The sequence below is a fragment of the Hyperolius riggenbachi genome, chromosome 7 (genome assembly GCF_040937935.1).
Source record: "Hyperolius riggenbachi isolate aHypRig1 chromosome 7, aHypRig1.pri, whole genome shotgun sequence".
Classification (NCBI taxonomy): Eukaryota; Metazoa; Chordata; class Amphibia; order Anura; family Hyperoliidae; genus Hyperolius; species Hyperolius riggenbachi.
Window position 1 is genome coordinate 191,063,898 of NC_090652.1, and position 14,973 is coordinate 191,078,870.

Consider the following 14,973-nt stretch of genomic DNA (forward strand, 5'->3'; position numbering starts at 1 on the left):
TAGTGTTAGTTTGGCAAATGTTGGAGCAGCTGGAAGTGGGATTACTACTGTCAGGAATAAATTCTGTGAGCCCTCAGAGGACTAAGTCCAACAATCTGGGGCATGCTTAGGAAGACTTTGGGGTAGGGCAGGGAAGGGGCCAGCTCAGGCTGGGTATTATAAATGCCTCCTTGGGCGCCCGTCATCCAGTGATGGACGGGCGGGCCAAGAGAGGTTACCAATGTAGTCTAATCCGAAGAAAAGTTGAGAGAGAAGAATAAGGAAAGAAAGGAAGAGAAGGGATGAGTGGAGAAAGAAAAGAGAGGGGTCAAGGGTATGGGGGCCACCTCACAGTCTCGAGAGAGAAGACCACTCCAGATTTGGATGTTCTAAGCGAATCCAGGGGTCCCAGGTTTTTTCAAACTTCTTTTGGGTATCTTTAAGGATACTAGTAAGGCGTTCGTTTACCATTATTGAGTTAATTCTTGATTTCACTTCGTTGATAGTGACAGAAGGTTTCTTCCAGTTCCGTGCTATTGTCATAGCGGCTGCTGAGATTACTATGGAAGCCAATTTATTTTGTGCAGAGGTTAGGGGTCCTATTTTACCATGTAGTAAAGCTTGCCAAGGGTCTTTCGCGATTGGTTGGTGGAAGAGAGAAGAAAGCAATTTGTATACCTGGCACCAGAAGCGTGTCAGTCGTGGGCAAGTCCACCAGATGTGTAGCATATCGCCGAGCACTCTACAGCCTCGGAAGCAATAAGGGTTAGCAGATGGAAATATTTTGACCAAACGGGCTGGGACCAAATACCACCGGGTCATGACCTTATAAGCGGCCTCAACTATATATAAATTATTTGAGCAACTAGAGATCCTACTCCAGATGTCCAGCCAGTCCTCCCTGTCCTTGGGGCTAGCAAGATCTTTTTCCCATTTTGAGGCGTAAGGGTGTGTCACTGGGGGGGATTGGCGAGATAAGAAGCAGTGTAATCTAGAAATTAAGCCTTTAGTGTTAGGGCTATGGGAACAGATGTGTTCGTAGGGGGTTGCAGTAAAAGGGGGGTCTTTTCCACGAATGAGGGATTTGACCCAGTGTCCTATCTGTAGATATCGAAAAAATTCTCTGGGGGGAGCCTGAAATTTTTCTTGTATGTCTGGCCAAGAAAGGAAACCTCTGGAGGTAAGAAAGTGCGTTACATTAGTGAGGCCTTTCGTGCTCCACCAAGAGAATGCTACTGGGTCATCAAGGCCTGGGGGAAACAGTGGGTTATTCGTCAGTGGGAGCAAGGGTAAGAATGATGATTGAAGGTTAGCGGAGTAACGGACCGAGTCCCACACCTGGAGGCAGTGGGCCATGGGGGGGGCTGAGTGAGGGAGGCCTCATTTTCGGGGGAAGCCATAATAACGTGCTGGGCAGTAAGGGGTCGCAAGTAGGCATCTCTATAAAGACCCAAAGAGGGGTGTCATGCACCTGAAACAGTCGGGTGAGTTGGGCGATGGTCGCTGCCCGGTAATAGGATGCGACCTGCGGGACTCCCAGTCCCCCATCTAGTTTGTGAGCAAAAAGGGTCGACTTACAGACCCTAGGGCCTTTACGGCCCCAGACAAAGTTCAAAATTTTCTTTTGGAAGATCCGTAGATAGTGGCTGGGGACTGTGACCGGAAGTGTACGGAAGAAATAAAGAAGTTTTGGTAGGTAAGTCATTTTAATTGCTTTGATCTTCCCTAGCCATGATAGGGGAGAGTGGGACCACCGTTCCGTCAGTGCGGAGAGTGATTTCAGCAGTGGGGGATAGTTGGCAGAGAAGAGGGAGGCATAGTTGGGGGTAAGAGTGATGCCCAGATAGGGTAAGGATTGAACCCAATGAAATGGGAAGGACCCTCGTAGTTGGTCCAAGTCGACCGGGGAGAGGGAGATTCCCATAGCCTTGGATTTGTCGACGTTTATTTGAAGGCCTGAGACCCGGGCAAAGTAAGCAAAAGCCTGGAGGGCCTCTGGGATGGATGTGTGGGGCTGTGTTAAGGTTAACAAGGTATCATCTGCAAACATAAGGAGTTTATGGGTTAGGCCAGCGTGTTCAATCCCTTTGATTGCAGAGTTGTTGCGTAGGTAACAAGCGAAGGGTTCAAGGGCAAGAGTGAACAACAGGGGGGATAGAGGGCAACCCTGCCTGGTGCCTCGCTTGATGTCGAAAGTTTGGGAACTGTGGCCATAAAATCTCACCGAGGCTGTGGGACCTGTGTACATCCCCTGTATCCAGTTTAAAAATTGTGCATCTAAACCCCATTTATTGAGGGCGAGTTTCAGGTAGGGCCACGAGAGAGTATCGAAGGCCTTATATATATCTAGGGATAAGGCCACCCCAGGGATTTTATTTGTGTGGAGGTAATGAGTTAAGAGGATAGCTCTTCTGGTACCGTCCTCCGCCTGTCTGCCGGGGACGAAACCTATCTGGTCCCTATGAATTAGAGTTGTGAGGACTTTGTTCAATCTTAGTGCTAAAATTTTTTCCAGTAGTTTGAAATCTGTGTTAATGAGGGAGATGGGGCGAAATTGATGAACTGTGTGATGTTCTTGTTCTACCTTAGGGACCATTGAGATATAGGCTTCAAGCATGGAACTAGGGGGAGACCCGCCCTCTCGAATCTCATTGTAACATTTTGCTAATTTAGGGGCTAATAGGTCTGATAATTTTTTATAGTAGAGGGCCGAGAACCCGTCTGGACCGGGAGTTTTATTGGGTTTTAGGGTTTTAATGGCAAGTAGAACTTCAGCTGTGGTAATAGGGGCGCTAAGACTGGTGATGGAATCTTGGTCCAGTGTTGGGAGCGTAATCTGGTCCAGAAAACTACGGATAGTTGCGTCAGGGCCAGTAGAAGTATCAGTGTATAAATCTGATACGAATTTTCCAAAGGCATCGACAATCTTATGGGGGTTAGCAGTGATCTGCCCTGAAGAATTGCAAATTTTTTACCATGGTCGGATGGGGGGGTTTATTTTTAAGACACTTGGCCAATAGGGCCAAGGGCTTATTAGCGTTATAGTAGTAAAGCTGTCTCCGCCATCTGAGCTGTTGTTCCACTCTGTCAGTCAGAAGGAGGTCCAGTTCTGTACGGACGCGGCCTCGGATAAGTCTGTTAATGCGTGTGGGTATGCGTTTCCACTCTTGCTTCGCGCGGTCCAATTTTACGGTTAATTCTTCGATTTCTTTTTTTATTACGACGCTTTTTGAGGGCGCTAGCAATTCCTATTAGTGTCCCTTGTATGGTGGCTTTGTGAGCCTCCCATAGAGTGAAAGAAGAGGAAACAGAGCCTGTGTTGTCAGCGAAGTATTCCTCAACTTTTCCCCTCAGTTGATCAGTGATATCTACTCTGGAGAGCAGGGACTCATTAAGGCGCCAGCTAACTGCTCTATTGATCGGAAGGGTCGCGGAGCAACAGATGGAGACTGGAGAATGGTCTGACCAAGAGGTTGTGTGGATTTTTGCTGCTAGTGCAAGGTGCAGACATGCTTGTTGTACGAATATATGGTCAATCCTACTAAAGCTATCGTGGGCATTAGAGTAAAATGTAAAATCTTTAGTGGATGGGTGATGTTCCCTCCAAGCGTCAACATAACCGTGACGGTCTAGAAGTTCTTTGATCTTTGCACCTTGTGGGTCTGTGAGTTCTGTGTTAGGGTTAGGATTAGTGGTTCGTTGTCTGTCTAATTTGGGATTAAGGGTGGCGTTAGTATCACCTGCGACTATTATCTGGCTTGAGCCATGTTGAGAGAGGACCTGTAGAAAGTGGGAGTAAAAGTTGGACTGGTGTGCATTAGGAGCATAGTATGTAGCTATGGTGATCTCTCTATCATAAATGGTGCCCAATAGGATGAGGTATCTGCCAGTAGGATCTGCTATGTGTTTTGTGTAGCTGAAGGGGAAATTTTTCTTAAAGGCTATTAAAACGCCACGCACCTTCTTGCGGGCGCAGGCAAAAAAAACTGTGGGGTAATGGCGGCTCAGATATTTAGGACAGGTAGGCTGGTCTAGTCTGGTCTCTTGTAGGCATATTATGTCCGCTTGGCAAGCTTTATAGTAGGTAAACGCTTTGGAACGTTTATGGGAAGAACCGAATCCCTGGACATTATGAGAGAAAATTTTGAAACTGGAAGAAGTCATGGAGGATTAATATAGAAGCTCATTGTATTGTGGGGAACTGTGAGGTGGAGACCCAAGGGAGTAGGAAAGGACAGCAGGGGAAAGTGAAAGAAGGGGAAGAGGAGGAAACGAAGCTTAGAAAGAAGAGAAGACAAGAAGACAGCGAGAGCGCAGTTTCTTGGTATACAAGGAACTGAGCTAAGTTGAGCGCATTACCATGTAAGGGTCAAGAACAGAGTCCTCAGGGGGGAAGGAGTCCCAACGATGTAGTGACTCCGGCTGGGTCATAGGGGAACATGTGTTGGCCGACTGCTCTGCTGGCTAAATTAGTGGATCATAATGAAGTAAGGCCCCAGCTTGGGCATTATAATGGGAGGGGGGGGGGAGGGGAACGGGTAAGAGACGTGGGGAGGGGTTAGAGGCGCTGTTAAGCCAATGGAAGGCGAATGGAGTGAGGAGATATAAGGCTATGAAATTGGTGGGTATCCGAGTGGCAAGCCAGCAGAGAAGTTGGTCTGAAATATTGTTTGTAAAACAAAACTTTACTCTATAACCGCATAACAATAAGCATACAGAGAAAAAAGGATTACTTTATAATGGTGTAAAAGGGAGAACATATTGAGGAACATCATCCGTCTACTGGCACCAAAAGAGTAATGGACACTGTAGTGTATTAGGGGGAGGAGGGGGGGAGGGAAATAGAATATTTGCGATTCTCAAATGCAGATAGTGAGGAGGAGGGCAGCAGGCACGTGCGTGTGTGTGTTGGCCTCAATTAAATCAGGAAGCCAGAGTAATAGAAATTTTGCGTAGATATGATGCCCTCCCATGGGGTAAATATGCCATGTCTAAGGCAGAAGCTTCAGAGTGCACTATTGGTTCTACAAGTAATCGTCCAGGGAGGGGGATTGTATTATGGGCAGTGCATGCAGGATCAGGAGGTGAGGTGATAATGCAAGCTAGTGCCAGCAGAGAGGATGTTCGATCAGGCGTAGGACTTGACCTATGTTGTGCAATAAAGTAGGGAAACCACCTATCTGATCAAAACAGTATTTAAAACCAAAACAGTATATCCGAGCAGAGATGGGTAGGTCGGGGGAGAGTGGGGGAGGGGGGGAGATGGGGAAAGAGGGAAGGGGGGTAAACTGCTCACATCAGAACAACAAGTGGTAATCAGCAAGTTGCTTTAGAACCCATCAAATAAGCCAACAAAAATTAGTTAAACGGAAATACCAGGTACATTATATCTCCGATTGGCATATGAGGGGGGAGGGGGAGGGAAGACCAGCTCCAGCGTTGTGGCAGCCGTGAGGGGAAGGGTAAGGGTAGATATGGGGAGAGGGGTAATAAAGAGATTCACAGTATACATTACAATTTCGGAGTGTGAGAAATAAACTTATGCTTAACTATAAGTAGCTGTGCTATTATCCAAAGAATATTTCAACGGTCCGGGTTGCAATAGCAGTTCCATAGACAAAGTAGGATGTATGGTAGCATTAGGCTGGTAAACCTGAAAAGCAGTTATGTAGGACTACGGTCTGTCATCATGAATGCCCAGGGGCTGGTTAGCAGCCACAGCTGGGTCATAACCGAGTCTAGTGAGGAGTGGTATATGAGGAATGAACAAAAGTACACAGTACTTGAATGACTTAAGAGGACCATAAAGTCTTACCCAACCGTTATGGCAGATGGCAAACGAAGGAGAGAGAAGAGCTGCGTCCTTCTAGAAGTCAGCGTTGAAGTGCTGGGTTGATGGACACATGTGCAGAGACACTGCCGGAACAAAACTAGAGGCTCTAACAGGAGCCTAAACAAAATATGAACTGAAATCGAACTTTAGGGCAAAGGAGCGCTTCAGCACCCACATGTGCCTCTGCTGTTAGCTGCTGGGCATCCGTGGGTTCGTGCAGGGGAAATCCGCGTAGGGTGGATAGGGAAGTGGCATCAGTGATTTTTCAAGTAGGAGAAGTATTCCGAGCAACCGGTGCAGATTGGGAGGATTTCCTGGAGGGAGAAACTTGTTGCCAGGAATGCTGAGAGGCTGAGGGGTGTCTAGGCGAGGGGTTAGCAGGTTGCTTGCTGGTATCCGCCGGTGGAATCAGTTTGAGGCGCTCGAACAGCTTCTGTGCGTCATCAGGCGAGGTGACTGAGTACGATTTCCCCGCCAGCAGGAAGATTAACTTGAACGGAAAGCCCCATTTATATTTAATGTTCTGGGCCCGCAAGGCAGAAGTATAGTCCTTCCAGTGTTCTCCCCAGAATTATTTTCCAGCCGGGTGGCATGAAATAGTAGCCGGGTGGCAGGAAAAAGTAGCCGGGTGGGGCGAGATGAAAATGCAGGGCAACTCTACTTACAGCATAGGAGGCGGTGAGGAGGTGAGCCGATGACAGCCGGGTGGTCACCAAATCTAGCCGGGTGGAGCACCCGGCTAAAAGAGCCTGGGGAGAACACTGCCTTCATTGATCTCCGTTTCTGGATGGTAACAGGAGCCAGGTCTGCGAAGATCTGATATGAGTGATCCTGGAAGCTTCGCGGCTCCTTTTCTCTGGCAGCCTGTAGGATTGTTTCCTTAGTGCAGTAGAACGTAAATTTGATAATAACATCTCGGAGGGAGCCGTCAGGTCTCTTTGGCCCCAGGGCCCGATGAATCCTGTCAAACTCCAGGCGGTCAATGGGGATGTTGGGAACAAGCTCCTGGAACATCGCGGTGGCGGTAGCATTCAGGTCTAAGATGGTTTCCGGCAGCCCGCGTATTCTTAGATTCCCGCGGCGGGACCTGTTTTCTGAGTCTTCCAGGCGCAGCTTAGTGTCTGTCAGTTCAGATTTGACCTCCGCGAGTTCCCTGTCGTGGGCATCGACCACCGTGGCAGTCTTCTCGTATCGCTCCTCGAATTCCGCTATGTGGGAGGTTAGGTCTCTGACTTCTCTTTTGAGTTGGTGGGCTAACCTGGAAGCCACATCGTTCAACTCCTTATGGAGAAGAGTTTTAAATTTCTCAAGGAGGAGAGTGTCTTTCGGGGTCCAGTCTAGTGCGGGATCCGAGGATGAGTGTTCCGACCTCCTGGCTCTAGTGCAGGGTCTCGAAGCTACTGTAGCGTCCGAGCGCGAGGAGGAGGCGGAGGACGCCATGCTTTTCGGGCCTCTGCGGCGCTGTGAGGAAGGAGGCCGAGAATGAGGAGATCCGTCTCTGGATCCGTTTGAAGATCGGCCCATCGGTGCACCGGTGTGTTAGAGTGCCGTTAAGGGTGAAAGGAGGGGAAAACTGTGGGTCGGTAAGCTGGGATAGATAGCTTCAGCAGTCGGCCACGCTGAGCGAGACTAGAAAGCGGCCATCTCTCTAGCGCGCCAGCCACGCCCCCAATAGTTCCTATATTTTAACACTCCGAGATAAGGCACAGACTTTCATTGAGCTGAGACAGAAGGATAAATCTACTTTTACGTTTTTAAACATAACATAAAACTGTGGGATAATCTAAAGCCCAATCTACACAATACGATTGTACGATTCAATTACGATTCTATTTACGATCCGATTAAATCCAACATGTCCGATAGGGATTCAATTCGCCATTGCAAAACAATTTAATCGAATCGTAAATAGAATCGTAATCGAATCGTACAAAGAATCGTATCGTGTAGATTGGGCTTTAGGATAGATACAATTTTTCTTATAAGTTTATTTTCTTTACTTTCACTTTAAAGAGACTCCGTAACAAAAATTGCATCCTGTTTTTTATCATCCTACATGTTCCAAAAGCTATTCTAATGTGTTCTGGCTAACTGCAGCACTTTCTACTATGACAGTCTCTGTAATAAATCAATGTATCTTTCCCCTGTCAGACTTGTCGGCTTGTGTCTGGAAGGCTGCCAAGTTCTTCAGTGTTGTGGTTCTGCTATGAACTCACCCTTTCTGGCCCCTCTATGCACACTGCCTGTGTGTTATTTAGATAAGAGAGAAGAGAGAAGCTGCTCTAATCAGCTGGATAAATCGTCCTCTGAGCTGGCTGGGCTTTCACATACTGAGGAATTACAAACAAGGGCAAAGCTGTTTGCAGGAAGAAAAGAGCAGCCTGAAACTTCAGTGCATGGGGGAAAGAAACACACAATGATCTCTTGAGATTCAAAAGGAAGGGTGTATACAGCCTGCTTGTGTATGAATGTGTTTTCTTGTGTGGACATACTGTACATCAACCTACTTCCTGTTTTGGTGGCCATTTTGTTTGTTTACAAATAAACTTTTTAAAACTGTTTTTAACCACTTTTAATGCGGCGGGGAGCCGCGAAATTGTGACAGAGGGTAATAGATGTCCCCTAACGCACTGGTATGTTTACTTTTGTGCGGTTTTAACAATACAGATTCTCTTTAAGGTGACCCTCAATGATAAAATCTTGACTGTACAATCTTATCTAATGCTGAGCATACACGGCTCGTTTCTGAGCCATTAAGATAGCTCGATAGATAATTTCTGGCATGTCTGATCTCCCGCCCGATCGTTTCGCCGATCGATTACGGATTGCAGAGAATGGAAAAAGATAAGAAAAATGAGCGGAAGATAAGAGAATTAACTGCGGAATCAAGTGGCAAAAACGAGCTGGGTATGGCCAGCATAAAAGTAAAGGTTACATGTAGTGAATGTACTTTGCTTGGATAGAAGCGGTAAGCTTACCATACACTATACAGCACATAAGGAAAGGGTCCGCACTTGTCAGTTTGAAGTAACCTTTATTAAGGACATATCCAAATAACAAGTTAGGCAGGCATCAAATCAAATAGCTGACATGTTTTGGACTCAGGCGTCCTTAATCATAGCTTTGCCAACCAGGTCCAGCACTGCAGTTGAAGTGGTGGAGTGGAGCTGTGTTCACCTTGCAACTGGACATACACTATACAACTGCATTTTAGATTGGCACCGTAATCGACCTGCAGTCGATATTACCAACTGAGATTACGAACATTGTGGTTCTTGTGATGTCAATTGTGGTGCCTATGAAAAACACAATTTTTTCCTAATTAAACATTTTTGTCTGATCAAATGTCGACTTAGGTGAGCAAATGGTTCATCATATTACCAGTTTAAGATAATACAATCAAGATCCTGTCATTTAGGGCATCTTCATATTGCGTGCAAACGTATTATCGGTGGCTGGAAAGTGTAATGGTTAAGGGCTCTGCCTCTGACACAGGAGACCTGAGTTCGAATCTCGGCTCTGCCTGTTGAGTAAGCCAGCACCTATTCAGTAGGAGACCTTGGGCAAGACTCCCTAACACTGCTACTGCCTATAGAGCGCGTCCTAGTGGCTGCAGCTCTGGCGCTTTGAGTCCGCCAGGAGAAAAGCGCGATATAAATGTTCTGTGTTTGTCTGTGTTTGTTTGATTATGCAAGCTATTCATAGTACAGTATTCAAAATCTGTAAACTCTGATACTATATGGAGGTGATAAAATTGGCCAACCATGAGTGTACTTCACCCTTCATGTATACATAAAGGCAGGTTTAAAAAATAAATAAAAAATTACTCACCTGGTGCTACACAGCCCCTCATATATAGTCTTTTTTTTCCTGGCCACAGCAATTTGTCAGTCATTCTCACTGTAATGATCCACTACTCGCCTGGGTCAGCTTCTCGCACGGGTGTGCGCATGTGGTGCTCAGTCGTGCTCCCGTCGCCAGTCGGGCAGTGCTACTGCACAGAACCGGCCCAGCGATGGGAGTACATGTGCAGAAGTAGCCGGCCGGGTCGTGGAATATTATGGGAAGAGCAGCGGGCGGACGGCTGACTGCAGCTGCGGCGAGGGACACAGACTATGAGGGTTTTTTTTTTTTCCTTTCCGACCCTCCTAATGTATCTTTTAAGGTGCCCACTATTAGACATTTTTTTTTTTGTACAATCTTACCCCTTTTTTTTGTGTTCTGAAGTACTAACTGAAATATCCATTCAGTGTATATTCTCTCATTTTACCCCTCTACTACATAGAATTTGGTAAGATTTTACAGAAAAAGACCATTATTGGGTACCTTCGATTTTTTTTTTTTTTTGAATTTTTTTTGAATTTTTTTTAAATCGATTTTCTCAAAAACGTCAAGTCCAATTTGGAAAAAAAAAATTGACTTGTTCCCATGAAAACACAGAATCCATGGCGCTTGTAAGTCGGCGACTACCTGTACTGTAACCATTACCAGTGCTAGCACCTGAGATTCAACCATGTTCTAAAACCTTTTTTTTCTTCTTGTTTTTGAAATTACTAAGATAAGATTTATTACAGCAGAAACATAGTTACATGGGTTGAAAAAAGACTTAAGTCCATCGAGTTCAATCAGAGAACAAAGTACACCACCAACCAGCCTGCTCCCTCACATATCCCTGTTGATCCCGATGCTTGCAATTACAGGGTCAGGATGTAATAAACACAGTGCAGTGGGTAAATGGAATGTTATTTTTTGATTGACAATTTAAGAGAGTGATTTGAAAAGCTCTTACAAATGTAATGCCTATAGGTGATTTATAGACACCGACACGCCAACACGTACACACACACACACCGCTATTGCATTATCAAGAGATTTTTAAATCCCTGGTGCTTGCAGTGTGAACCAGCCATTACTGTGTTTGTTTTCCACATTTCAATGCATTTATTTTAACTCTTTCATTTTATTTATTTTTTATCTGCTTACAGGATTTTTACAACTGGCTTGATGAATCCTTTGAAGAAATGGACAGTACTTTGGCAGTTCAGCAGGTAAATGAAAAATTTTGCTTCAATCAACAAACAGCAATTTTTGTTTTTAAGAATAATAATTGAGCAAAAATATTTGACTAAAGGTGCGTACACATATCGTGATCTGATCTGCATGGGCAACATCCCTTGGCTGGACAGCACAGATGCGAGTCAGCTGTGTAGCTTATGACGCATACTTAACAATGGGCAGCACGGTGGCGTAGTGGTTAGCTCTCTCGCCTTGCAGCGCTGGGTCCCTGGTTCGAATCCCAGCCAGGGCACTATCTGCAAAGAGTTTGTATGTTCTCTCCGTGTCTGCGTTGGTTTCCTCCGGGCACTCCGGTTTCCTCCCACATTCCAAAAACATACAGATAAGTTAATTGGCTCCCCCTAAAAATTGGCCCTAGACTACAGTACTTACACTACATAATATAGACATATGGCAATGGTAGGGATTAGATTGTGAGCTCCTTTGAGGGACAGTTAGTGACAAGATATATATATACTCTGTACAGCGCTGCATAATATGTCGGCGCTATATAAATACTAAATAATAATAATAATGAGGTTGGATTAATGAGCCTGTCAAAACAGATGACCCAAGAATCCACTAATAAATAATACAAAAACCCCAAGAAAACTATTGATTTGCAGGCCTATCTCTAGTGATGGCCCAGGAATTGATCATAATCAACCTCCACGTGTGACCTGTTTAGAAAAGAAAAAAAACACCCTTTAGGATACTCACCACACTGATAAGTGGTAAGACTTATCTGTGTCTAAAGAAATCCATATCTACAGGAAAAGCAAGAAAATAAGTGTTAAAAAACATACATTAATCCAATATAAAATAACTTATTGAAGGAGTACTGTAGGGGGTAGGGTAAAAAAAAGTTGAACTTACCTGGGCCATCTAACAGTACCCGCAGACTTCCTGCGCCCGCGAATCTGATACACTATTATAAGTCAAGGACAGTGTGTAAGTTATAGTGGCAGTGAACAGGTTGAGAGGTGTTGATTTACAATTCTGTGCTGAATGCTTTCAAGACCTAGGAGATCTAGCATGGACCTGCATTAAGCATGGCTACCTCCTGCAGGAAAAAGCTGTTCCTGTGTCCAGAAGTTGTTTTTTTTTTTTTTTTTAGTAGTGATTGACCGGAATCTTACTCCTGAAGGCAAGAGCTAGATGATGGAGTGAGAGGGATGAGAGGCAATCTTGGTTGCTCTTTTTCTGCACCTGCTAGCATAAAGATCCTGCAGGGAAGGTAAGCTACAGCCAGTTATCCTTTCCGCTGTTCAGTAGTCTCACTTTTTCTAGTACTGAGCATGAGCAGAACCATACAGCATAGATGATCTCGTGATTGATTCAATGATTGCCGTGTAGAACTGCACCATTAATTTTTTAGGTAGGCCAAACTTTTTAAGCTGCCATAGGTGGTACATCCTCTGTTGCGCTTTCTTGATGGTAGTGATCCTATTGCCCCATTTTAGGTTGCTTGAGATTGTGGACCCAAGAAACTTGAATGACTCTACCCGGGTTATTGTAGATCCATTTATGGTTATGGGGAGGTATGGGGTGTTATCTCCTAAAGTCTATTGTCATCTCCATGGTTTTGAAAGAATTTAGTTCCAAGTTGTTGCTGCACCAGGTGGAAAGCTCTCCCACTGCATGCCTGTATGCTGACTCGTCCTCATTTTGTATGAGACTAACTACTGTTGTATCATCTGAAAACTTCAGAACCCTAACAGATGGATCAGTGGAGATGCAATCATTGGCGTACAGTGGATAGTGGGGAAAATACACAGCCCTTGGTTGCACCAGTAATGATTGTCAGAGGGTTTGATGTGTTTCCCAAGTCTAACCTGCTGTTTCCTGTCGGTTAAGAAGTTGTTTATCCAATTGCAGTGTGATTTAGGTATGGGAGGGGTCGAGAGTGGGAGAGCTTGCTGTATAGCAGCGATGGTATAGTGGTATTAAATGCAGAGCTGAAATCTATGAAAAAAATCCTGGTGTAGGTTCCCGGGATGTCTAGATGCTGTAGTGCATAATGCATACACGTTTACGGCATCGTCTGCGGATCTATTAGACCTGTACGCAAATCGCAGAGAGTATCAGGGGATCTGTGATGGATTTCAGATAAGCCATTATCAGTTTTTCAAATGCTTTCATGACCAATAACAGGACTATAATCGTTTAAGCATGTAGGTTTTGATTTTTTAGGAATTGTCACAATGGTTGAGCATTTGAAACAGACGGGCCACAGAGTTCCAGAAATGATTTGAATATGTCTGTAAATACAGGGACTAGTTGATCTGCACAGAATTTCAAACATTTCTCAGACACATAGTCTGGGCCAGCTGCTTTCTTAATAATAATAATAATAATAATAACAATAATTATTATTATTATTATTATTATTATTATTATTATTATTATTTATTGTATTTATAAAGCACCAACATATTACGCATTGTCTTATGAAAAGTTTGTTTACGTCTGGCATATAGGTAGAGCATGCAAATCTGGGGACAGGTTAGCATATTGTGTAGATGTTGAGGCACCGCAGGGGGTGGAGACGTTGACTGGCTGGAGGAATGCTCAGTTTGGCTGTTGGTACAGAAATGCAAATGATGCGAATTGACTTGGTATGGTCGGCTATTGTTGGTTGTATCAAACCTGCAGTAGAAGAGGTGTCCATACATTAGGAGATTATGGGCAGATTTGACAGAGACACAGTTATCTCTAATATGATTAGATAAATTTGTCTGTTCGTTGAAGCTGCCCATATACTGCAGGCCGATTCCTGTCCGATTTTAGCATGAAAACTTAAGGGAATTGGCTGTGCCCGTCCGGCCGCTGTACCCTAATGTATAAATGTGCATCTCCCCCCCGTGTGCATTTATACATTACCTGCCCTGTGACAGCCTTTAATGCAGTGTCCGTAACCTCCGGGCTGCTCTCCGTACATGCAGACGCGATTGACTAACGTAACCAATTTCAGCTTGAAATTGGTTGTATCGTCGATCTGATCTGCACTTGGCAGCTCCGATTTTCAACCAAGTCGATAATCAAATTAGTTGCTCGATCAGCTGCCAAAGTCGCCTGATGTATGGGCACCTAAAGTGTTCAGCTCATTTGCAAGCTGCAGGTTGTCTGATTAGGGAGGGGATACTTTTGCATTTGGTGATTTCATGTAGAGATTTCCATATTGTGGAGGCGTTTAATTGTGGAACATTTTTCTTTCTTTTAGAATTGTTTTTTTCTTGGGATATTGCTTCCTGCAGTCTAAATTTTGTGGATTTGTAGAGGACTTTGTCACCTGTACAATACACCCTTTCTTTATCGAAGCGTAGCTTCGTAACCTGCAATGTGAACCAGGGTTTGTCGTTGTTGCACCTGGTGCACTTTTTGGTGGGGATGCAGGTCTCTTCGCAAAACGTAATATGAGGTCATAGCATCAGTGTATTAATTTAGGTCACTGATGGATTCTTTGAATATATTCCAGTCAGCTGAATCAAAGCAGCTCTGTAGTTTTTCTACCGCTTTGCGAGTCCATTTCTTAACTGTGGTCACTGTAGGTTTCGCAGTACTCTCTATTTACAAATTTGGTGACTAGCCCCTTGAGTCTACCCAGACTAGTGTTAGCATCACACTAGCAATTCTTTTGACCCTCATCAATTTTGATTTGGTAGGGACTTCCATAGCCTGAGAGGTTGGAAGCTTTTGAAGTCCCAAATGGTATTATGGTCTGTAGGCTTGGTGTGAAGATCACAATTTAATAACCTTCTTTCAATGGAAGCGTTAACATCAAGAAAAGGCACTCTAGTCCAGCATCTTGCAGCGGCATGTTATTCCATCCGGTTTGCGTTTAGTTGGACCATCATTTATTTTTCAACAGGACAATGACCCCAAACACACCTCCAGGCTGTGTAAGCGGGGGCATAAAAATAGACCCTGCAAGGGATGCAGCCACAGGGGGGCCCAGAAGCCACAGGAGGCCAACTCCTATGAGACTGACAACTAAAGGCAAGGAGAGGAAAAACTTTCTGCTCTCTGCACAATTGTTCTAATGACTGCATCTGCTCAGCCACTGATAACAAATCATACAAAGTTTTGTTGATAAAGATTTGTAG

At 44.8% G+C, this 14,973-nt stretch overlaps 2 protein-coding genes across 2 annotated transcripts in view; both read left to right on the top strand.

The window, feature by feature from the left end:
* HSPD1 (heat shock protein family D (Hsp60) member 1) overlaps window positions 1–14,973 on the top strand; it is a 715,033-nt gene that overhangs the window by 66,102 nt on the left and 633,958 nt on the right. The window lies entirely within an intron of this gene.
* The window catches only part of MOB4 (MOB family member 4, phocein), a 210,684-nt gene that overhangs the window by 40,465 nt on the left and 155,246 nt on the right, over window positions 1–14,973 (top strand). Inside the window, exon 2 of the mRNA XM_068246917.1 lies at window positions 10,798–10,860. Within this exon, the coding sequence (XP_068103018.1) occupies window positions 10,798–10,860 (63 nt within the window). The remainder of the gene's footprint in view (window positions 1–10,797; window positions 10,861–14,973) is intronic.